Source organism: Silene latifolia, chromosome 6 (assembly GCF_048544455.1).
Source record: "Silene latifolia isolate original U9 population chromosome 6, ASM4854445v1, whole genome shotgun sequence".
In the NCBI taxonomy this organism is placed as follows: Eukaryota; Viridiplantae; Streptophyta; class Magnoliopsida; order Caryophyllales; family Caryophyllaceae; genus Silene; species Silene latifolia.
Genome location: NC_133531.1, coordinates 9,180,329 through 9,203,840, shown reverse-complemented (window position 1 = coordinate 9,203,840; position 23,512 = coordinate 9,180,329). Strand labels below are relative to the sequence as shown.

The following is a 23,512-nucleotide window of genomic DNA, read 5'->3' as shown; positions in this document are numbered from 1 at the left end:
GCGGGCCAAAGGCCCCCTTTTGTCCTTTCCTTTTTTGGTTTTGTGCGGTTCTGATTCGTTTGGCTTGTGCGGTTTTTGTGACTGTTAGTGGGTGCGATTTTCTCTCCCCACTTTCAGTCCCTTAACTGCTCGGTTTTAGGGAGTTGTTTAGGCTCCTTAACTGCTCTTATTTTGCTATAAATAAGAGCTGAATCGTCTCTGGAAAAACACACAAACAATCAGAAACATTACCACTCTCTCTTCCTCTCTTATATTTTCTGGGTAAAGTATTAATGTCGTTCCAGGCCTTGCATTCTTGAGTGGGCGAGTTTGTAAGGCGGCAGTAGTGTAAACCTTAGGGACTACCGGTCAGTGCTGATCGCCACCACGGTCGTACCGGAGAAATAGTTTTCAAAGCAGTGGTCCGTCCACGACACTACCTTCTGTTCGGTATTTCTGATCTTTATTGTTACTGTTTCGTTTTTACAACAACACTTTGAAAACTATTTATTTGTTGTTGTCTGCTGCTGTAACATGGCGTCTGTGTTAGCAAAAACTCTTCCTGATTTGACTAAATTGGAAAAACTAGACGGTCATAATTATAAGCGATGGTCACAAAAACTGCTGATGTTTTTCGAACAACTAGAAATTGATTATGTGTTGTTTAGTGATCCGCCTGCTCCTGTTAAGGAGGCGGCTGCTTCTGAGACTGTAGAGAACACCCCCCCTGCTAAATCTGCTGTTAAGTCAAACGAAGAAGATATTAAGAAATTTGATAAGGACAATAAACTTGTTAGATGCCAGCTTCTAAACAACATGACCGACACCCTTTTTGACCTATTTATGGTTCATAAGTCTTCCAAACTGATATGGGAGTCCTTAGAGGCCAAGTATGGGGCTGATGATGCGGGGAAAAAGAAATATGTTGTGGGTAAGTGGCTGGAATTTCAGATGGCTGACGGGAAACCCATCATGGAACAAGTTCATGTCTACGAAAATCTATGTGCTGATGTAGTGAATGAGGGTATGAAATTAGATGACACTTTTGTGGCCAATGTTTTGCTAGAGAAATTTCCTCCCTCCTGGTCTGACTATAGGAACCACCTTAAGCATAAGAAAAAGGACCTGTCTCTCCAAGAACTAGTAGGACACATGAGGACCGAAGAGGCAAATCGCCTTAAAGACCAACCTGCTAGTCTTTCTGTGAATGCTTTTGTTGCTGCTGTTAAAGCTAATCTGGTTGAGTTTGGTGGTCCGTCCAATGCTGAGAAGTTCAAGGGTAAGGGTAAGGCCAAGGTTGGTCAGGGTAAGAACCAAGGTCCAGCTAAGAAGAATGGTCCAGGGAAGCATACCAAACCTGTTGCTAAGATTCAGAAACCAAAGGGTCCCATTGTTTGCTATGTCTGTGGGAAAACTGGTCACAAAGCCTACCAGTGCACTGAAAAGAAAACTGCTGAAGCTAATGTTGCTGTGACTGATGATGTCATTGCTGCTGTGGTTGTGGAAGCTAATCTGGTGGGTAATGATGCTGAATGGGTCTTGATATCTTGGCGCTTCCGGACATCTCTCTTTGATAAGGGATTATTTGCTGAATTCGAGGAGGTAGCTGATGGGAAATGCGTCTACATGGGTAATTCTTCATCTGCAGTGATCACAGGCAAAGGCAAGATCTTTCTCAAACTCACCTCGGGGAAAACACTTGCTCTCACCAATGTTTTATTTGTACCCTCATTGCGTCGAAACCTCGTGTCTGGTGCCTTATTGAACAAAGCTGGTTTGAAACTTGTTTTTGAGGCTGACAAGGTTGTAATGTCGCGTAATGGGGAATTTGTGGGCAAGGGTTATCTTTCTGGGGGTCTTTTTGTATTGAACACTGATTCAGTTTCTAATAATATTGCATCTACTTCTGCTTATATTGCTGAGTCTATTGATGTTTGGCATGGTAGGTTAGGTCATGTGAATGTTGACTATATTAAAAAACTTAGATCTATGAGTTTAATTCCAAGTTTGACGAGTCAAGAATTCTCTAAATGTGCTAGCTGTGTTGAGGCTAAATTCACAAAGAAACCTAGTAAACCTGTCACAACTAGGAATACGAGTCTTCTTGAGTTAATTCACACCGACCTAGCTGACTTCAAAAATGTGGCAAGTAGAGGTGGAAAGAATTATTATGTCACCTTTATAGACGACTGTTCAAGGTACACCCGTGTCTATCTGCTTAAGACTAAAGATGAAGCAGAACAATCGTTTATAAACTTTAAAAATGAAGTCGAAAATCAACTCGACAGAAAAATTAAAAGGGTAAGGTCTGACAGAGGTGGTGAGTATAAATCTAGTTATCTAGCCGACTTTTGTGCTGCTAACGGTTTAATACATGAGACTAGTCCACCTTACTTACCTCAGTCTAACGGTGTAGCCGAACGAAAAATAGAACCTTAAAAGAGATGATGAATGCTATGCTTTTAAGTTCGGCCTATCCGACGATATGTGGGGGGAAGCAATACTATCGGCTTGTCACATTTTTAACCGTGTACCTCATAAGAAACTTGACAAGACACCCTACGAAATTTGGAAGGGCTATCCTCCTAACCTGAGTTACCTTAAGGTATGGGGGTGTTTGGCTAAAGTGGGTTTACCAGATTTTAGGAGACCTACCGTTGGACCAAAGACCTATGATTGTGTTTTTATAGGTTATGCTCAAAATAGTTCTGCTTATAGATTCATGTCTTTAAGTGATCGTTCTATATCCGAAGCTAGAGATGTCTTGTTTTTTTGAGCATGTTTTTCCATTACAGAAGAATGTTGATTCACCTCCTAGTTTACCTGTTACATCTATTGATATCTCTTCACATGCTAGTAGTAGCACTTCTATTGATCATGTTGTTGAACCTAGAAGGACTAAGAGACCTAGATGTCCAAAGAACTTTGGAGCTGATTTTGTTTCAACTTTGTTTGTCGAACATGGATACATTGTTTGTGCTAGTGATGAATTTGTTTCAGCTTTTTTAATAGAAGATGACCCAAAAACGTATAGTGAGGCAATGAAATCCATTGATGGTAATTTTTGGAAAGATGCTATTAAAAGTGAACTTGACTCTATTGTGTCAAACCAGACTTGGGAGTTGACTGATTTACCTAAAGGTAGTAAACCCATTACAAGTAAATGGATTTTCAAAAGGAAAATGAGACCTGACGGTACAATAGAGAGGTTCAAAGCTAGACTTGTAGTTAGAGGCTTTACACAAAAGAAGGGTATTGATTATTTTGATACTTACTCTCCTGTGACCAAAATTTCGACTATTAGGACTCTTGTCGCCTTAGTCGCTATTCATAACCTTATTATACATCGATGGATGTTAAAACCGCCTTTTTGAATGGTGAACTAAGGGAAGAGATCTATATGTCTCAACCTGAAGGTTTTGTGATTGAGGGTCAAGAGAGTAAAGTGTGTAAACTGAACAAGTCACTCCATGGACTGAAACAAGCACCTAAACAGTGGTATGAGAAATTTAACAACACTTTGATAAGTAATGGCTATGTGGTTAACAATTCTGATTCATGTGTTTATTCAAAGGTAACAGAATCCGATTGTGTGCTTATATGCCTTTATGTTGATGACATGTTAATACTTGGTAATAATTTGGAGGTGATAATTAGAACTAAAGAATTTTTGTCATCACAATTTGAGATGAAGGACTTAGGAGAAGCCGATGTTATCCTAGGAGTTAAGGTCATCCGAAACCCCAATGGAATCTGTCTAAGTCAATCTCATTATGTTGAAAAAGTGTTGAGAAAGTTTAACTGCTTTGATGATGTGCCTGCTAGAACACCCTATGATCCTGGTGTAGCATTGTGTAAAAACTTGGGCAAGAGTGTTTCCCAAGAAGAGTATGCTAAAATCTTAGGTAGTGTGATGTTTTTAATGAACTGTACTCGACCGAGATATTGCTTATGCAGCTTAGTAGATCGAGTCGTTATACACATAACCCTAGCAATGAACACTGGAATGCTCTTCGTCGTTTACTAAAATACCTAAAAGGAACAGTTGACTTATGTTTGCATTATAGTAAATTTCCTGCTGTGTTAGAGGGGTATTGTGATGCGAATCAAGGTTGCGGTAACGATGAGATCTGTTCTACTAGTGGTTATGTCTTTACCATGGGTGGAGGTGCTATATCGTGGAAGTCTTCTAAACCGACTTGATTGCACGCTCTACCATGGAATCTGAGTTCATAGCTCTTGAGTTGGCAGGACAAGAAGCTGAATGGTTGAAAACCTTTAGCCGATATACCAAAGTGTGGGGCGGACCACTAACACCGGTCTCCCTGCACTGTGACTCGCAGGCTGCTATTGGTGTTGCAAAGAATAGTGTCTACAATTCGAAAAAGAGACATATTCGAATAAGGCACGCTGCAGTTAGACAACTCCAAGACAATGGAGTGATTGCTTTGGACTATGTGAAGTCCGAAAACAATCTTGCTGATCCCTTTACTAAAGGGCTGGAGACTAGTCGTTGATACGTCGAGGGGAATGGGGCTTAAGTCCTTAGGTCAAGAGTGAGACTTGACTAGGACTAAAGCTTCTATTCCTATGGCGTTGTATGATTCATAGCCTTAATGGTGGTGCTTTTGAGACGCACTTGATGGATCATACACCAGGTTGGACTTAGGTCCTTAATGACTCATGTGAGAAGTGCTGTTGAGAAGCACTTGAGTCACCTACGTAGGTGTAACGATCATTAGACTATGAGAAGTCTTCTGAACACATCTATTAGTACCGAGGTAAACGCATAGCTCTTCCAAGAGCGCGTTGCACTTTGAAACGCGGAACGATCTTAATTCTGAAGGTATGATATGTGTTGTGGGGGTATCGACCGAAGCTCAGCTAGGAATTCAAATCGCAAGATATTCTCTCGCTGTAAGTAAGTTGTTTCCTCATTTCACTAAAGTGTCAATTCAAATCGAAAGATATTGATACCTAAGTATCCAATCCTTCCTTTACCCAGTGTTCTTTTCTTCTGTTTTTTCTCTTAGCCATTAGTGGGGGATTGTTGGAAGTAATGCCTTGAAGAGAAAAGGCAAGGAAATTGGTCTGTTGTCCCACATCGGTGGGAAACAACCTCTTTCTCCTATTTTTATATACTCTCTCCTTTGTATGGTTAAGAGAATGGACCAAGGTGGGTTTTGTTGTGTTTGTTGGGCCTGTGGGTTTGGGTCCAACACACACGCGCGCGCGCCGGCTCGGCCCGGCTCGAGCTCGGGCTCGGGCTCGGGTAGAGCACCTGCGGTGCGGGCCAAAGGCCCCCTTTTGTCTTTTCCTTTTTTGGTTTTGTGCGGTTCTGATTCGTTTGGCTTGTGCGGTTTTACTCAGTCTTTGTGACTGTTAGTGGGTGCGATTTTCTCTCCCCACTTTCAGTCCCTTGATCGCTTTCGGTTTTAGGGAGTTGTTTAGGCTCTTAATCGCTCTTATTTTGCTATAAATAAGAGCTGAATCGTCTCGAAAAACACACAAACAATCGTAAACATTACCACTCTCTCTTCCTCTCTTATATTTTCCGGTAAAGTATTAATGTCGTTCCGTGCCTTGCATTCTTGAGTGGGCGAGTTTGTAAGGCGGCGAGAGTGTAAACCTTGGGACTACCGGTCGTCTGATCGCCACCACGGTCGTACCGGAGAAATAGTTTTCAAAGCAGTGGTCCGTCCACGACACTACCTTCTGTTCGGTATTTCTGATCTTTATTGTTACTGTTTCGTTTTTACAACAACAGTTAAATTATACAGTAATTAATAATTTACTATAGTCATTCCCCAAAACCCTACGAAATAATATTATAGTGAAGGAAGGGGAAATTTCGGCATGGGGCCTAGGGATTCTAATATTCTTTTACAATTGTGGTTTAATACGGGTATGTCTGTCTCAATAAAAAAAAAGTCATCGACTAATAAAAGGCTCATCTAGACACTTTTAAGACCGATATATCCATCTTATCTATACAAGTGGGTTATTATTTGACGTCTTAAGCTTAAAACAGATACTTTCCGTTTTTAAATGAGAAGTTGTGCTTGCTAATTGATAAAACTAGATCTAGCAAACCCGACCCAACTTGCTCGAACCCTTGACCCGAAAGAACCCGGAATATAGCAACTCAAAGCCGACCAGACACCTGATACAACCCGATAATTAGTGACCCGAACGCAATCCGACCTTAATATGAACCCAACTTGATATCAACGTGATAAGATTAATGGCACAACAATCATTATCATTATTTAAGCTTAATATTGATTTAATACACCGACAAGACGGAGATTTCTGTACAACTAGCTTTAGGCCCGTGCAAAAATATGCACTGGTATATTTCATGTAATAATCAATATCTATCTATATTAATAAAGGAAGCTTTTTTCGAGCAATTCTAGAGACTCCAACATTGTTGAAACACCTCAAGTTAATAAATCTATCTAATTAATTCCAAATGGAAAAAAAAAAAAAAAATCTCTAGAGACAACCAAACGTACCAATTCATGGACTATACAACCAGTTGTATATGTTGTACCGTGTAGAATCTGAACTTTGTGTCAAAGTATCCGAGCTTTATATTAAAGAATATGAGCTTTATTAGAAAATATTGAGTTCATCCATTTAGACATTAAAAACATGAACTTTAAATTAGCTCAGAAAGAATACACATAAGCTCGGATTCTTATACTTGGTTGTACCATGCTTATGGTACAACTGGATGTATAATCCTAACTGGATGTATAATCACCTAAGATTATTAAATTATTCAAATTAAATCTTAATTGGGAAAAAATAATAAAAAATATTACAAACTCCTAATCGTACAGTGCAATGCCATCACTATATCCAATCAAATTGTAACAAAAGTGAGTACCAAACTCATCCGTACACCATTGCACTTCTACTCCCTTCATAAGACATTAAAAAACAAAAAAAACCTACAGCAACTGCAATCCTATTCCCATCATAAAACTGAGAAAAAGTTTATCCGTATAGTCGAAAAGCTATCCGTACAGCCATTGCAATTCTATTCCTATCATAAGACCTTCACTTTCGAGCTTATTCCCAATTCCAATCAGTTTCCCGTATAACATAAAATTAGTTTCATGTTAGGAGAATTATACACACTATATATACAGCTCTTTTTGTATGTCAAATTCCACACACCAATTATCACATATCTCATAGATCTTGTGAACTGCCTACAACAATGGCACCATCCAAATCCAGGTTTATCTTGCTTTTCTAATATTCATCATTACATCGATATTAAGTCATTGATATTAATTTCATTTCTTTTCTCTGTTTCAGTGCTTACTCAACTATCAACGAACTGAACGAAAGCAAGACAAGCGGAAAAATCAAGGCCCGTGTATCTTGACTTTGGGAAGTAACGAACCCTTATGTCGCTGGCCAGCTAATCTGCATAGACATGGTCCTTATAGACGAAGAGGTATGCTGAATAAACTCTTTACGTAATATTAATTCATGATATATTATTGCTCTACTAACTTCACCATAACCACTACTTAATCATTAATGTTCACTTTCACAGGGCGGTTACGTTCATGCAACCATATATGGCAATTCTCTAATTGAAAGGTTCCGTTCAAGTCTCAGTGAGGGCGATGTTTATGTGATGAACCACTTTGCTATTGAGAAAGTTCCACAATCCCAAGACACAGGTTTGACTTTGTATCATTCAAAACTTTAGAACAACGACGACTCAAACCGGAAGTTCTCACATGTATTTCCTAGCATACTTTCAGAAATCAAGTACTTCTTTGTGTTTCTGTATTATTAATATAAACTATTCTCTTTAAAAAGATGTATACGGCGTTTTGGTGAACGAATCTGTGGATAAGGATTCAACCGCTATTGAAATCCGAGACAAGAGGTATCAAACAATCTCATTGTTAGCATTGAATTAAATTCCTTATTACAAATTAATTAACTCTACTACAATGATTTATGCAGTGAGAACATTATCAAGCTTAAGCTATGGAGACAATTTAGCGTTGACTACAACGAACAAATGAAAGAACACCGTGGTCAGTATAACATTATTATAGTCGTGACTTCTACTTTATTCTCTTGATTTTTAAAGATAGTTTGCTTATCTCATTCTTATTCGATGCACAATAAATATACTGACAACATCTATGAAGCTTGACACTTCCTCATCAAGCAAGGTTTATGTTAATCTAGACTTTCCAGAAGTCAATGAACTAAAAAGCCTATTAAGGTAACCACCAATAACACATACAATGTTACTAACTTTATAGCTAGCATAGTTTGACCTTTATTAAGTATTTGTCTTCCTTTATAGTGAGAATAAGGAAGAAATATTTGTGAGCAGTGTTTTAAGTCAAAGCAGCAACATTCTCAACAAAGATATCTCAACAATTATCAATCATTGCAAGTTACGGTCATAGCTTTCTTCGCTAGAGGTCGCTACTCGTCAGATGCATTCAAGACTTGATAAATAGTGTCGAAAAGATCATCTTCAGTAGCATCATCACCCAACTTCAACCTGTCTAATACCCATTTTCTCTTTGGATTAGTCTTCCTTCCGTTTTCCATAATTCTAACCGGAGAAACTAAACTTCTGACATGAGGAGCAATGCACTGTACACATCTCGGAGATGATCTGCCTTTACGTTCCTTTTCCAACTCAATATTCATGACCTTGAAGCCTGTACATCCCATGTCGTGGCTAAAAACATTCATTGTGGATTCCACGTGCCCAAACAAACCGCCATTTTCCAAAATACCAGTAAGCCGATGGTATTTCTGCAACGGCGGGGCTGAAAATTCGTACCTTTTAGTCCATATGCCCTTGATTTTGTTTTCCAGCACCCACAGTCTGTTATCCCTTACATACCCTACTGTGTCACTCATGCTTACAAGAGTTTCCCTTATTAAATTTTCACGATCGAGTGTTATATCAGCAAGATTGCGTGGAGGGCCAGGTATCTCATGAAATTTTTCGGAGGCAAGATCAAACGAAACTAAATTAGACCCGTTCATCCAAAAGAGATTCCCCTCACATTCAGTAACACGGTAATGAAATATATTAAGTGGGAATGGGACATCCTGTATATCTCTCCATAAGTTGGAACCAAGTGTGGTAATTGCACCCATAGCTAATGAAGTTGGTAAATCCGTAGTTTTTCGTGTCTCGAGTTCAAGAATCTTATACTCATTGGTGGACGGTGAATAACCAAAGAACCACGATCGTAAGTCAAACCAATTTTCAGGATTAGAAAAACCTGGCACTTGAACTTCCTCTCCTATATCAGGATTGAAAACACGAAAGCAATTCGATTCACTTGAATAGACACACATCAAACCTCCGCTTGATTGACACCGAATCTCAAAGCGCGTATCAGCTGAGTACTCAAAGATCTTGGAGGTATTGAGATAAACTTTCGATTCTTCCACAAAGTAACAATTTAGTTTCTTTCGACGACTTCTATTGTAATACGCAGTAAAAAGATAGCCAAGTGGTTTCTGGAGTGAGCATGTCAAATGCAGATTTACAAACTTAGGGTCTGTTAAAAGGTTGTACCAAAACTTACTCGAGCGTCTCAACAGTTTGATTGAGCTGAACGGTAGCATCAAAGCAATGGTGTACAGGATTTCACATGGAAGGCGATCAAAACACCCTCCAACCGTCGCCCACTTTCGCTTCTTTTTAAGGCTTGTCTCAGCAACTTCCACTGATCATAATATTAAGTACAAGAAATAAATTAGACAGTGTCGTAGCCAGAAATATTCACATCCATCATCTACCACTCAAACCGATTTATACACCCGGCCCAACTATAGAGCCTTATACTTGCCAAAAAAAATATATTAATAATGAACACATGTATCACACGGGTCAACAAAACGAGTACCCGATTTCCAAAGCGGTCCTCGCCTTTTGGATACAGGAGTATTACTCTCGGATTAAGGGGTAACGGATACATGCAACTATACAATATGACCTTGTTTTAGTAAAACATAAATCTTTCTTATCATTCACGTTTCAAAGAATAAATCTTTCTCAAAAGCACAATTAATTAAGAACGAAGTAGCTGATTAAAAATAACGGGATTTAATCGCGAATTTACCTGGATTTTGGCCTTGTATTACGGGTACTGTCGCCATGGAAGCCATGCTGGTAATTCCTAACACTTCGATTAGAACAAAATCACAACACTAATACTCCGTAAATAAAACAAATTGACAACTGGGTACTGTCACCTTAAGAGAAGGATTATCTAAGTGTCAAGTTCCTAAATAGCAAAGCATATACAAATTACGTCAAAAAAAATACGTATATGGAAGTTTGAATGTACCTTCAATGGCAACTATGATGAGACTTAGGGCGCTGGTTAAATACTCTGGTATGACTACTTTTTTTGGAAATAAAAATAATTTATTGACTCGTCACATTATTATTATTATTATTATTTTTGGAAATAAAAATAATCTATTGACTCGTCGCATCACTAATTCACTAGTAGCAAGCCATAAGACGACTCTATGTTACATATAACCCAATCATTATATGCACTACCAATATTACAAACGGAATCATCTCTAGCCTTTTGAATCAGAATGAAACCATAAATCAATCGTATGAACGTCCTTCTCGTTGAATGCCTGCTCTTTTCATTTGGTTTTTCATTGAATGCCTGCTCTTTATCTAATAATTTAACATTTTTCAATTTTGCGAGAAACTACCGACTATTTTTTTGGTTTTGTCTAACACTGCCAAATTGCAAATTTTGGACAAATTAGAGAAAAATTCCGTCACTGTAACAAAAATTCTTTGCTAAATTAGTGAAAAATCTTGCCAAATTAATCAATATTTCAGCTACACAACTCAAAAATCAATCCAAACAATTCAAGCAAATGAAATACTAGCAATAATTTGTAGTTGCCAGAGCGAGTGTTATCTCGCCGGATATGATCTGACCCGATTTACCCGTTTCCAGGTCTAAAAACTAGTCTATATAGGTAAGCATTTTCTGATATGAAATTTCATTTTAACGTTGTCGCTTTTTCAGCTTCCGTCGCTTTATAATTGCCTGCGAGTCTGCAACTGTAAGATCTGGTACATTCTCCGTGACATCACACTGATCACTGATTTGCTTATTTCCCAATTCCAAGATTCTAAGAGGAGACACAAAACTTCTGACATGAGGAGCAACATACGCTATTCTTTCGAAAGAATCATCCAAACTAATTTTCTCGACCTCTGTACACCCCATGTCTTGTCGAAACAAGTTGGCCGACCGTCTAATGAACCCAAACAAACCGCCATTCTCGGACACACCTGCAATATGGAGATTTCTGTACAACAGAGGATTTGAAAACTCGTACCTGCTTATCCATATACCCTTGGTTTTATCTTCCAACATCCAAAGCCTGTAATCTTGTATACATCCTACAGTATGACCCATGTTTATAAGATGCGCTATTAGTATACCTGCACACGGACGTACGGGACCTTTAACAAGAGTATCATCACGTGGAGGGCCCGGAATCACGTGAAATTCCTCGGAAGCGAGATCAAACCAAACTACGCTTCGGTTTTTTATCCAAAATAGATTCCCCTGACATTCAGCAACATAATTGAAATCCTGTTGATGAGGAATATTTTTCTTTATTTTTCTCCAATTGTTTGAGCCGACAGTGCAAATCGAACCAACAGTTGATTCGATATTGTTATTTCTTAATAATACGCCAATTTTGAGAATCTCATATTCTTTGGTGGACGGTGAATAGCTGAAGAACCACCAATGACGACATTTTTTGAATACAGGAACATTGTGAACTTGAATTTCCTCTGCTATATTTGGATTGAAGATACGGAAGCAATTAGACTGAGTCGAATACACACACATCAAACCTCCGCTTGACTGAAACTTGTTCCGTTTATTAGCTTCCCACTTAATTGAGTACTCAAAGATATTGGAGGTACTGATATGACCTCCTGATTGTTCGACAGTATAAATTTCCCGTCTCCCTTGAGAACACTCGTAGTTCGGAGTAAAAAGATAGCCAGGGGGTTTCTGAAGTGCACGAGTCAAATGCAGATCTATAAACTTAGGTTCTGTCAGACGGTTGTACCAAAACTTACTAGAACGGCGCAGCTGTATGATTGAGGTGAACGGTAGCATTAGCGCAATCTTGTGTAGGGTTTCGCATGGAAGGCCGCCAAAATACCCTCCAATCGTCCTCTTTCGCTTTTTCTTAAAGCGTGTCCGAGCAACTTTCGCTGTTCATAATGTTAAAAAGTATAACAAATAGGTTAGACAGTAGCGTAGCCAGAAATGTCCGGCTAAGAACCTCTAAATTTAAAATCGTGTTAGTTAGTACGCGATATCAAGTCGTACGCATTGTTTACAGTTTACACAAAATCAACAATTCAATAGAACGTTCGTCTATTAATAAATATCTAATGTAGTTTAGACAAAATCCAAAATAAAATAGATAATCAATTACTCCCTCCGTCCCGGTCAATTGTTGTCCTTTTATTTTGGCACAAAGACCAAGGAAAGAGGAGTGGGCCAATAACTAAATGACAAGTGGAACAAATTGAATGAGAATGATCAAATTACTCATCAAGTTCATTCTTAAAATAGAAAGGACAACAAATGACTGAGACACCCAAAAATGGAAAAGGACAACAAATGACCGGGACAGATGGAGTATTATTGATTTTTTCTTTCTCTCGACAACTTCTTTTGTAAAAAATAACTAAAGGTCTCTCGGGTCTGCCACTGTTCTAAATAGCTGATTCGGGCTAGATATTAGAGAACCAAGCTAAGTCTGTATTTATGCCTAAGCTTCGAAGATTACAAAATTTAAGTAGCTAATAATACAAAATTACGAAATTTAAGTTTTACATGAATTTACCTGAATTTGAGGCATGTTTTTGACGTAGTATCACCATGGAAAGCTTGCCAGTAATTCCTAAAACGTCAAATAACATACAAACATCACATAAAAAAGACTATACCTTCCGATGAATAAGAGTAACATTGTAATTTCTTGAGCTAAATATTTTAACAAACTTGATAACTCTATATAAAAGCTTAAAAACCGGTGATATAATCCACTAACTGAGCAGTGAGCATCACTAACAGTCCAACACTAATTCAAGTTGTAATCATTGTCTACGGTTTACACCCATGACATAATTCAATAGAATTGTGGCGATTTAGGAGGTTAGTAAGGACACTCTTCCTCGCTGAAAAATAAAAAAACTCGCAAGTTTTAATTAAAATTTTGGTATTTTTTACATCTAATGACATTTTTTTTGGTAACGAGGAACATATCTTATTAGCAGCCTAGGACGATACACCTTTGAGAGACCAAACCCCAAGAGATACGCGACAGCACGTTAAACCGGCACTCTCTTTTACAAACCCTGAAGGTCCCCGTGCAATAACCGCATACTGCCCATGCAGGGAGTCGAACCCGGGACCTCGCAATTCATGCCAGTACATGCTTTGAGGGTGACCCGCGCTCCACTGCACTCACACCACTTGGTTTTCATCTAATGACATTATTTGTGTGTCCCCGCTGTAATTTTTTACCACGCTAATCTCAAATCTCGACTCCGCCACTAAATAGAACGTACTTCAATTCAAAATCTAATGCCTTTTAGACAAAATCCAAAATAAAATAGAGGAATAATTATTTATACCAAAATCAAGGATCTAACATGGCTCTAATCTAGTTATTCAGGTTAGATATTAAAGAATCACCAAGTATATTATGCATATGATTCCAAGAAACAATCTTTTTATGAAATTACAATTAATTAGCTAACTCGAAATTACGGAAATTACGTTCAACTTGAATTTACCTATTTTTGAGGCATGTTTTTCACGTTTTTTCGCCATGGAAGCCTTGGGAGGAGTTCCTAACACGTTAAATGGCACAAAAAGCACAACATTAATCAATCGAGGAATTAACAAAGTAGGTTTATCAATTTACACAAACACGGTATAAGGCGGTTTTATACAATTTATTGTAAATCGGAGTCTAATCAATTAATATGGTTGTGTTTGAAGCCGTTTTACACTGATTTTGGGGTAAAATCGCGGTACACAAAACTAATTAAGAAATTACCTTATTGCTTGTGAGCTTCGCTTCAGAACGGCAGAGATGAGACTGGGCGCAAGTTAAATTATACTGTAATTAGTCAGTCCCTAAAACCCTACGAAATAATATTATATGGCCTAGGGGCTAGGGATGCTAATATTCTTACAGATTTAGGTTTAATACGGGTATATCCGTCTCAATTAAAAAAAGTCGATCGACTAATAAAAGGCTCATCTAGACACTTTTAAGACTGATATATCCATCTTATCTATACAAGTGGGTTATTATTTGACGTCTTAAGCTTAAAACGGATACTTTCCGTTTTTAAATGAGAAGTTGTCCTTGCTAATTGATACAAGTAGATCTAGCAAACCCGACCCAACTTGCTCGAACCCTTGACCCGATATAACCCGGAATATAGCGACTCAAAGCCGACCAGACACTTGATACAACCTGATAATTAGTGACCCGAACGCAATCTGACCTCAATATGAACCCAACTTGATATTGACGTGATAAGATTAATGTCACGACAATCATTATTAAGCTTAATATTGATTTAATACACCGACAAGACCGAGATTTCTGTACAATGGGAATACTGCCGAGATTTGAGTGAACTAATCAAAACTATCTAGCTTCTTGGATACGCTTACCATATACTCCGTACAGGGCTAACAAAACAACCAACTTTTGGCAATCACAATTGGGTTGTTCAATTGTGCAAGAACCGGAGCTGCTGTATCCAACTGCACTTCAGTATCTTTCGCTCTGATTCTACTAATACCATTAACAAAAGTCCTAAGAAACGAAAAAAATGACTATTTCCGTCTTATTACCAATAACAGTTCATCGAAGGTCGACCAATTAGCAATCTAAGTATCATTATAGTTCAGCATCAAGCTTGTATGATTGCATCGCCGTTCAATTATTAATTCACTGGCAAGAAAGCGCAACTTTACGATAAAATGAAGCAAATCAGAAACATAGAACAATTCAAAAACAAAAAAAAATAAAATAGCACAATGATCATCATTACTACATAAAACTTTCAATATCACAAACGGAATCATTTCTTGCGTTTCGAATCAAATTGAAGTACTAAATCAAACACCTTTCATGTCGAATGCTTGCTCTTTTCTTTCGTTTTCTCTTTATACAACTTGAAGTTGAGTCTGAAACCGTCAAATAAATTAGTGTTGACAGTAAAATCACGAGTAATGAAAGGGAGCAATGAAGGGTGGAGGAAAGACAGGGAAGTGAACAGTTTTGCCTCTTCAACTCTTCTCCATCTAAATTACCGCCCGCCACGGGTGGCAAGTAGTGGGTGAGCTGATGTGTCAGTTCAATAGAGGCTCCAAAAGTCTTTTTATATTATTATTTAAATCGATAATATGATGAGTACCAAACGAGGCCGATATGAAATGTCATTTATTAGGTTAAGAAAAAGTGATATTAAAGGTAATATAATAGCTAAAAATCTCGATTAAAGATAAAATGAGCACATTTATTATGTAAATAGATACGAAATTACTATGTCACGATCAACAACAAAATGATCACGAAATACAAATAAAAGGGTACGGAAAACCGGTCTCTCAATAACTTATGAAAAGACAGTCTCTCACAAGTTTTAGTGAGGAAAGAAAAGCCTATAGAATGCAGTCCAAGAAAAACTTGAATCATAAGTTAAAATTTTCGAACTTTTTTTGGAGTCTTGGCTTTATCATGTTTTTCATATGCTTGCAAAAATTCATACATTTTGTTGACAAGATCATCATCAGTAGCATCATAATCCAACTTCAATGTCTCTATTACCCTTTTTCTCTTGTGATTTAACTTGTTTCCCATTTTCATGATTCTAACCGGAGACACTAAACTTCTAACATGAGGTGCGACATACTCATCCAGTGGGTCGTCATCTTCGCTCCCACACTCGTCCAATTTATTCTCCATCACCTTGAAGCCTGTACATCCCATGTCATGGCTGAAGAATTTGGTTGGATAACTATTGTAGCCAAACAAATTCCCATTCTCCGAGGTACCAATAAGCTTAGAGCCTCGGTACAATCGAGGGATTGAAAAATCGTACTTGTTTATCCATATGCCCTTGATTTTGTCTTCCAACACCCATAGCCTGTTATTATTGTCTACATATCCTACCGTGTGACCCATGTCTAAGAGACCGCTCATGAAATCGTAACTGTGATTGAGAACATTCGTCACACGAACAGGATCAAGTACTGGAGGACCAGGAATAACATAAAAATTTTCAGAAACAAGATCAAAATAATGTAAATCGGACTTTCTCATCCAAAACGGATTCCCTTGACATTGAATATACCCATCGATATCCCAACTAGGAACATTTTGTATTTCCCTCCAACTGTTGGAACCAAGTGTGCAAATCTCAGCGACGATACGTCCTCTATAAACCTGGCTTTGTCCCTTCTCTATTGATTCTCCCAGCTTAAGAATCTTATATTCTTTGATGGACGATGAATAACTGAAGATGAAACGTAGAAAGCGCCATGTTTTAAATTTGAGATCACAAGGAACTTGAACTTCCTCTCCTATATGGGGATTGAATATACGAAAGCAATACGATTGATTCGAATAGGCACACATCAAACCTCCACTTGATTGAAAGCTAGCCCACATTTTACGTTCAAAGTAGTCGAATGAGTACTCAAAAATCTTGGAGGTACTAACATGACCCCCTGATTGTTCCACAAAATAACATACGGGATCTTCAGTAAAAAGATACCCAGGTGGCTTCTCAAGTGCATGAGTTAAATGCAAATCTACAAATTTCGGGTCCGTTACAAGGTTGTACCAAAACTTACTCGAGCGCCTCAGCTGTATGATTGAGGCGAATGGTAGCATCAGTGTAATGTTGTGCAGGATTTCACATGGAAGGCGATTAAAATACCCTCCAATAATCCTCTTTCGCTTGTTCCTCGAGCGAGTACGACCAAATTTGGCTGATCAGACGGAGTACAAGACATAAGTTATACAGTGGCGTAGCCAGAACATTTAATTTAAAAACTTTAAGATCTAATATAAGAAGTATTAAACTCAGGGAATGTTTGGACATAAACGTAATTTTTAGTTTTGCACCACGACATAAACGTATACGTCTTTTAATACATAGACGAAGGGTGAAACAATTAGGACCAATTCCGGATCACTTATTTTTCTACGTTACAAGAGTACTTGAGCCTCAAGTTATTATGAGATCGGTACACCAATAGGGCCAACACTGGTGAACCAGCATCCTTGCTACGGACTATCAAATTGTCCGTCACAATTAAAATATCGCTCGCAAAGAATTAAAAATCAGACAATTGATTGGGACCAAGGGAGTATCAAATTGTGTGCATTATTTACATCGAGATAAATATTACCACAAACCAGAAATTATAAACAGGGGCTCTCATCAATTGAAATAGGTTGGGTATTATACAATTAAACGTTATTAAAATCAAATTGAATTGAATTTACCTGAATTTGGGGCATGATTTTCCAGTACTTTCATCATAAGACTTCTCTGTTGAACGGCACCAATTAACACTTAGCGCGCAGTTTGGTTTTTAGTAGATCACCAATTGAATAAATCCGTCTTGTTTTATAGACCGTCTTATATACAAATATTTAATAAATAAACGTGCCCTACCTAATAATACTTATGGGTTGTGGCCTGGGCTACACCGAATTGAATAGATCTGTGAAAATTTTCAACTTATTAAAATTCCAGACTTAACAAGGGCGATTTAGTTACACTGAGTATAAAACTTTAGAGTTTGTTTTAACGGCACGCGTCTATAATACAATCATAAGTATAAATATTAAGTCTTACGACCTTTTTTTTTTCTCCATTAACACAGTTTTTATCTTTTATTTTAGGGTTTTTTTTGTCAAAAACTACCTTATATTTAGGGGTATTTGTAAAAAGACTATATTGTATTATTTTTCTTGTATTATACTACCTTTGTTTTCTCCTTTTTGGGTTAAAACTACTTATGCTGAAACTATGACAAGATTTGGTCCATTTAACGACATTAACCTATCTCACATGACTCTGTCTACCTCTAACAACAATATTGTAAGCAAAATTAATATTTTCACATTTTAATAATAACTACGAACATCTACTAAAGTTAAGCATAAGTACATTATGACTTCCCAAAATCGGGCCTAAGCAAGATTAAAGCATAAAAGAGTCACGTAAGATAGGTTATAGCCACGAATTAGAACAAATTTATCTGGACTCTTAGTGTTGGTACGAAAAGAAGTAAGAATGTCGAAAGTTCCATCTTTTAAAGTTGCGATCACCGGGAACTTAAACTTCCTTAGCTATATGGGGATTAAAAATACGAAAGCAATTCAATTGACTTGAATAGGAACACATCAAACCTCCACTTGATTGGAACCTAGTCGGTATATAAGCATCGTCAAATAATTCCACAAAATAACATGCCTGATTCTTTTGCTCAGATTCGGGAAGCGTAGTAAAAAGATAACCAGGTGGTTTCTGAACTTTGTAACAAATCATATTGGAGTAACAAAGTTTGAATGATGAGGCGTAGATTGTTTTTCCGGTTTCACAATTTAATCATGCCATCACTCCCTATTTATAACACAGTATTATCATGCTTCGTTTTATTGAAGCTTTTTATTTGATTTTTCTTGTTTTTCTACGTGGTAAACATATAAGACGGTCTCCTATGATACGATCTCATAATTAATAACAACTTTTTATTATTATTTTCTTTTTATTGTTTTAAAAAACCTTTTTCTCTCTAAACATATGATGATGTCGGTCAATTTATAATGGGAAGTATTTTACACGTTTTATTTCACATATACTTTGTAGTTTGTACTTTCTCCGATCCATTTGTTTCTTTACGTATTCCTTTTCAGTCCGTTCCATTTTATTCTTTACATTTCTTTATCTGAATACACAACAAATGATATATTGGAGTACTTTGCAATGTAGTATGCCTGTTATGTTTTTGACATCGTTTGGATGATGTTTTACTATTTAGAAGTATCACACTCACAATAAAAATTTATAATTTGACCTTCATATTATGTTGAGCAAGAACATAAAAATAAATAAAATTCAAATATTCAAAAGATAGCTTTATCGTCCTAATGCAGTGGCGGAACGATGAAAGACTAGCAAGGTCCCTCGTCCTGAATAATGAAAACCCTGAACAACAAGTCAACAATTACAACACTGCCTTAAGTTCCAAAATGATTTAGAGCCGACTCAAATGAATCCTTATTCAAAAACGCCGAGGCACAAATCCTATCCTTCATATTTAATTTAACAATATGAAAATAAAATAAAAATCAATTCTCTCCAGCCCCGTAACAATGTAATGCCATATTACATTACGGTTTGATCATAGCTTTGAAATTCTCTCTGCAAAACTATTAGTTGAAATTTATCAGATTCGTTGTTATAAGCCTCCGCCTTTTCGGTTTTAGTTTGTCGTCGTATCCCGCATGAATTTATACACTTCGTTCAAAAGATCATCTTCAGAAGCATCGTGATCTAACTTCAAAGTCTCTAATATCCATTTCCTCTTGAGACTAATGTCCATGAGATCAGAATGATCATAAATTTGCTTATTTCTCATTTCCATAACTCGAACAGGAGAAACTAAACTTCTTACATGAGGACCGATAACCGATATCATATCCCGAGTCACTTTACCTATATACTTGTCTAATATAATTTTGATTGCCCTGAAATTTGTAAAACTCATGTCTTGGCTGAAGAAGACCTTGGTTAAATTTTCCATGAAGCCAAACAAACCGCCATTCCCTGAGATACCCGTAAGCCCTCGAGCATACATGTCCAACGGGGGTATTGAAAATTCGTACTTGTTTATCCATAGACCCTTTGTGTTATCTTCCAACACCCATAGCCTGTAATTATATACATATCCTACCGTGTCACCCATGTTTATAAGCCTATCTCCCGTACTTGCAGGTCTGAGTGTAGGGCCAGGAATTTCATGAAATTTTTCAGAAACCAGATCAAATAATGAAATTAAACCGGACTCCGTTACCCAAAACAATTTCCCCTGACATTCTGTGAATAAATCAAAAGACAGGTAAGAGGGAACATTCTGTATTTCCCGCCAAATGTTGGAACCAAGTGTGCTAATCGAAGCTACATTTCGTTTAAAAACCGTGTCCCCTGTCTTGTTCTCACTTCTTAATACCCCGATCTTAAGAATCTTATACTCTTTGGTGAACGGTGAATAAGTAAAGTACCACCATTTAAAGTTAGTGCAATATTTATTTATAGGAACATCAAGAACTTGTACTTCCCCTCTTATATGGGGATTAAAAATACGAAAGCTCTTTGATTCCCTCGAATAGACACACATCAAACCTCCACTTGATTGAAGACCCTCATACCTGTCCTTTGAGTATTTAAGGATCTCGGAGGTAGTAAGATCACCTCCTGATTGGTCCACAGTATACATTTTATAATTCCCTCGTTTTTCGTCATGTACAGTAAAAAGATAGCGAGGAGATTTCTGAAGTGCATGAGTTAATTGCAAATCTATAAACTTGGCATCTGTCAGACAGTTGTACATAAACTTACTCGAGTGCCTCAGTTGTATGATTGAGTCGAACGGTAGCATTAGTACAATGTTGTGCAGGATTTCACATGGTAGCCTATCAAAATATCCTCCAACCACTCTCATTTGGTTGTTCTTCGAGCATGTCCGACCATTGTCTCACTACAGTTTTCGACATTGTTGTATAACCTATATATCCAACACCAATTATACGAAATATTAAACTCGTCAATGTTTCAACATATATTTTTGGTACTCCGTAATTTTTAGCCTCGCACCGCAAGTCTAAACGTTTAAGGTTGTCTATTAGATATACGCAAGACCGATTATTTTAAAGAGACTATTTTCCCGATGATTCATGATGCAATTCACATTGCGGACAGGAAAAATAAACACTGGTGAACCAGCATCCTAGCTACGGTGCGGTTTGTATCGGGTAGTCTCTCCGTCTCAATTATTTGTCTACTTTAAATTAAAACATGCTCACAAGGAATTAAAAATCAAACAAGTGATAGAGACGATGGGAATGTTTTTAACTGAAGTTACCTGAATTTGGGGAATGTTTTTCCGTTACTTTCACCATAAAGAGTTGTTGGCAATTCCTAGCAGTTCACAAAAACGTAAACACCAATTAACGTTAAAATTTAACAATTGGATTTATCAATTTTAGACTCACTTCATCTCAATTTCGAGTTTCGACCAATATTTTCTCGCAATATACAATACAGCAATCACTCTAAGAAAACATGCAGCAGAAATTACCCTATACTAAAGTTAATAAAAGATGATAAATGAAAGTTTGAATGTACCTTGGGGTTCTCTGTTGAACGGCAGCGATGACACTTAAGGCGCACGTTGGTTTCTCACAAATATCATCACCACGACTTATTTATAAACCGTCTTACCCAAATATTTATGCAAACATACCCTAATACTCTTTGGGTCATTTTGGGTCAACCCACAATTATTATCAAGTTCTTTATGGATAATAATTAGTTTGTAACAATAAACATTTGGATCGAGTTATATTGGGTCTGGTCTATTCAGGTTCGAGTCAAGCTCGGGCAGTCCTGGCAAAATGGACCTGACCCGAATAACCTGAATCGTACCTGATCTGACACTGAACTTGAGACCAAATTTTGACATGAATCCGAATTGATCATACCCCATATAACTCGTCCCGAATGTTTATTGTTGCAAACTGATTATTCCATAAATATCTTAATAATCGTTGTCCCGAACCTAAAATGACCTGACCCGACCAATCCCCAAAATTGACGGAAGGCGACCCTAGCCCGACCTGTTTTCCAAGTCTAAGCTCGGGTCTTGAGTTTGGGTGTCGGGTCGGTGCAGGTCGAATTTTTTGGGTCGAGTCAACCTAAAATAACAGGTCACTTCGCGTTGGGGTCAAATTGGTCACGGCTTGAGTAATTTGGGTTTTGACCCTTGCAAAAATAGATCGTGTCGGGTCAAAATTTGCCCGGTCTAGTTTGAGGTCCTATACAACCTAAATTCATCTTAACAAATACGGTTCGAACAAGAGTAAATTCTTAAGTAAAAAGGCCTTACACAATAATTTGTGTTAAGCGGGTTTTTTGGTAGACGTTTTTTTTTTTCTTTTTTATTTATTTAATTATTTAGAGATCAGTTTCACTTTATTAGTGTAAAATCCCTTACATAAGACGATCCAGAATTTAACAATATAAAAGCTAAAATTTTAGAAGTTTGGGTATTAAAGCAAAATTCTTTGCAAATGGTATCCAACTTTTAAAATTTCTGCACATGGTACTCTTGGAGCTTGATTTTCAAGTACGATGTGTCTTTTTTATCGTACCAAAAATAAAAACATCAATTAAGCACAAATTATAGACCACGTACCAAAATTTGCCAAAAAATTCTAAATTGATTACCTTTTCGATATCTATAAATGACTATAATTCTAGCCAAATTAGCAAGAAATTCTGGCCAAATAATAAAAAAAATGTTTCACCCATTGGAGTCAAAAATCAACACAAAAGGGTCGAGCAAATAAATTACGAGCCATTTGAAACAATTTGTAGTGTTTGGCCAAGAAACTTTAACAAACCCGAAAATGACTTGACCTAATTGCCTCGTTTGTCAGGTCAAAATTTTAGTTTATATACGGAGTATGCAAGTATTTTCCGATATGAAATCCATTTTTAAGCTTATCACCTATTCAATTTCCGTCCCTTTAAGACCTCGTACATTCTGTGGAAAAGATCATCTTCAGTAGCATCATCCCCCAACTTCAGTGTGTCTAATACCCATTTTCTCTCATGGCTAATGTCGTCGACATCGCAATGATCATAGACTTGCTTATTTCCCATTTCCATGATTTTAACAGGAGACACAAAACTTTTAACATGAGTAGCAACATACACTATTCTTTCCAAATCCTCGTCTAAGTCGAGTTTCTTCTTGACCCTGATGCTTTCACATCCCATGTCTTGGATAAAAATCTTGGGCGAAAGTCCTTCGAAGGCAAACAAACTGCCATTCTCCAAGACACCGGCAAGTTGGAGATTTTTGTAATTTAGGAGATCTAAAAACTCGTGCCTTTTTATCCATATGCCCTTGGTTCTGTCTTCCAAAACCCACAATATATAATCCTGTATACATCCTATAGTATGACCCATGTTTATAAGACGCCCTGCCTTTAAACCTACACACTCAACTCTGTCCGCATTAAAAGAAGTACGTTTGCGTTGAGGGCCGCAACTCACATGAAATTCCTCAGAAACAAGATCAAACGAAATTAAACATCGTTTTTTCATCCA

At 37.4% G+C, this 23,512-nt stretch overlaps 3 protein-coding genes across 3 annotated transcripts; all 3 read right to left on the bottom strand.

Moving 5' to 3' along the window:
- Positions 1–8,454: 8,454 nt before the first annotated feature.
- On the bottom strand, positions 8,455–10,164 carry LOC141587488 (putative F-box protein At1g32420). The gene is made up of 2 exons (XM_074408971.1): positions 10,119–10,164; positions 8,455–9,722 (listed from the first exon to the last, which is right to left on the bottom strand). The coding sequence occupies exons 1-2, from the start codon at positions 10,162–10,164 to the stop codon at positions 8,455–8,457; spliced, it is 1,314 nt and encodes a 437-aa protein (XP_074265072.1).
- A 666-nt stretch (positions 10,165–10,830) lies between these two features.
- On the bottom strand, positions 10,831–14,211 carry LOC141658553 (putative F-box protein At3g23960). Its single transcript, XM_074465483.1, has 4 exons — positions 14,137–14,211; positions 13,871–13,927; positions 12,916–12,972; positions 10,831–12,274 (listed from the first exon to the last, which is right to left on the bottom strand). Exons 2-4 carry the CDS (start codon positions 13,905–13,907, stop codon positions 11,040–11,042), a joined length of 1,329 nt encoding a protein of 442 aa, XP_074321584.1. The 5' UTR covers positions 13,908–13,927; positions 14,137–14,211; the 3' UTR covers positions 10,831–11,039.
- A 5,195-nt stretch (positions 14,212–19,406) lies between these two features.
- Positions 19,407–21,326, bottom strand: LOC141658552 (F-box protein At3g07870-like). The gene is made up of 2 exons (XM_074465482.1): positions 21,261–21,326; positions 19,407–20,903 (listed from the first exon to the last, which is right to left on the bottom strand). Exon 2 carries the CDS (start codon positions 20,838–20,840, stop codon positions 19,602–19,604), a length of 1,239 nt encoding a protein of 412 aa, XP_074321583.1. The 5' UTR covers positions 20,841–20,903; positions 21,261–21,326; the 3' UTR covers positions 19,407–19,601.
- Positions 21,327–23,512: the final 2,186 nt, after the last annotated feature.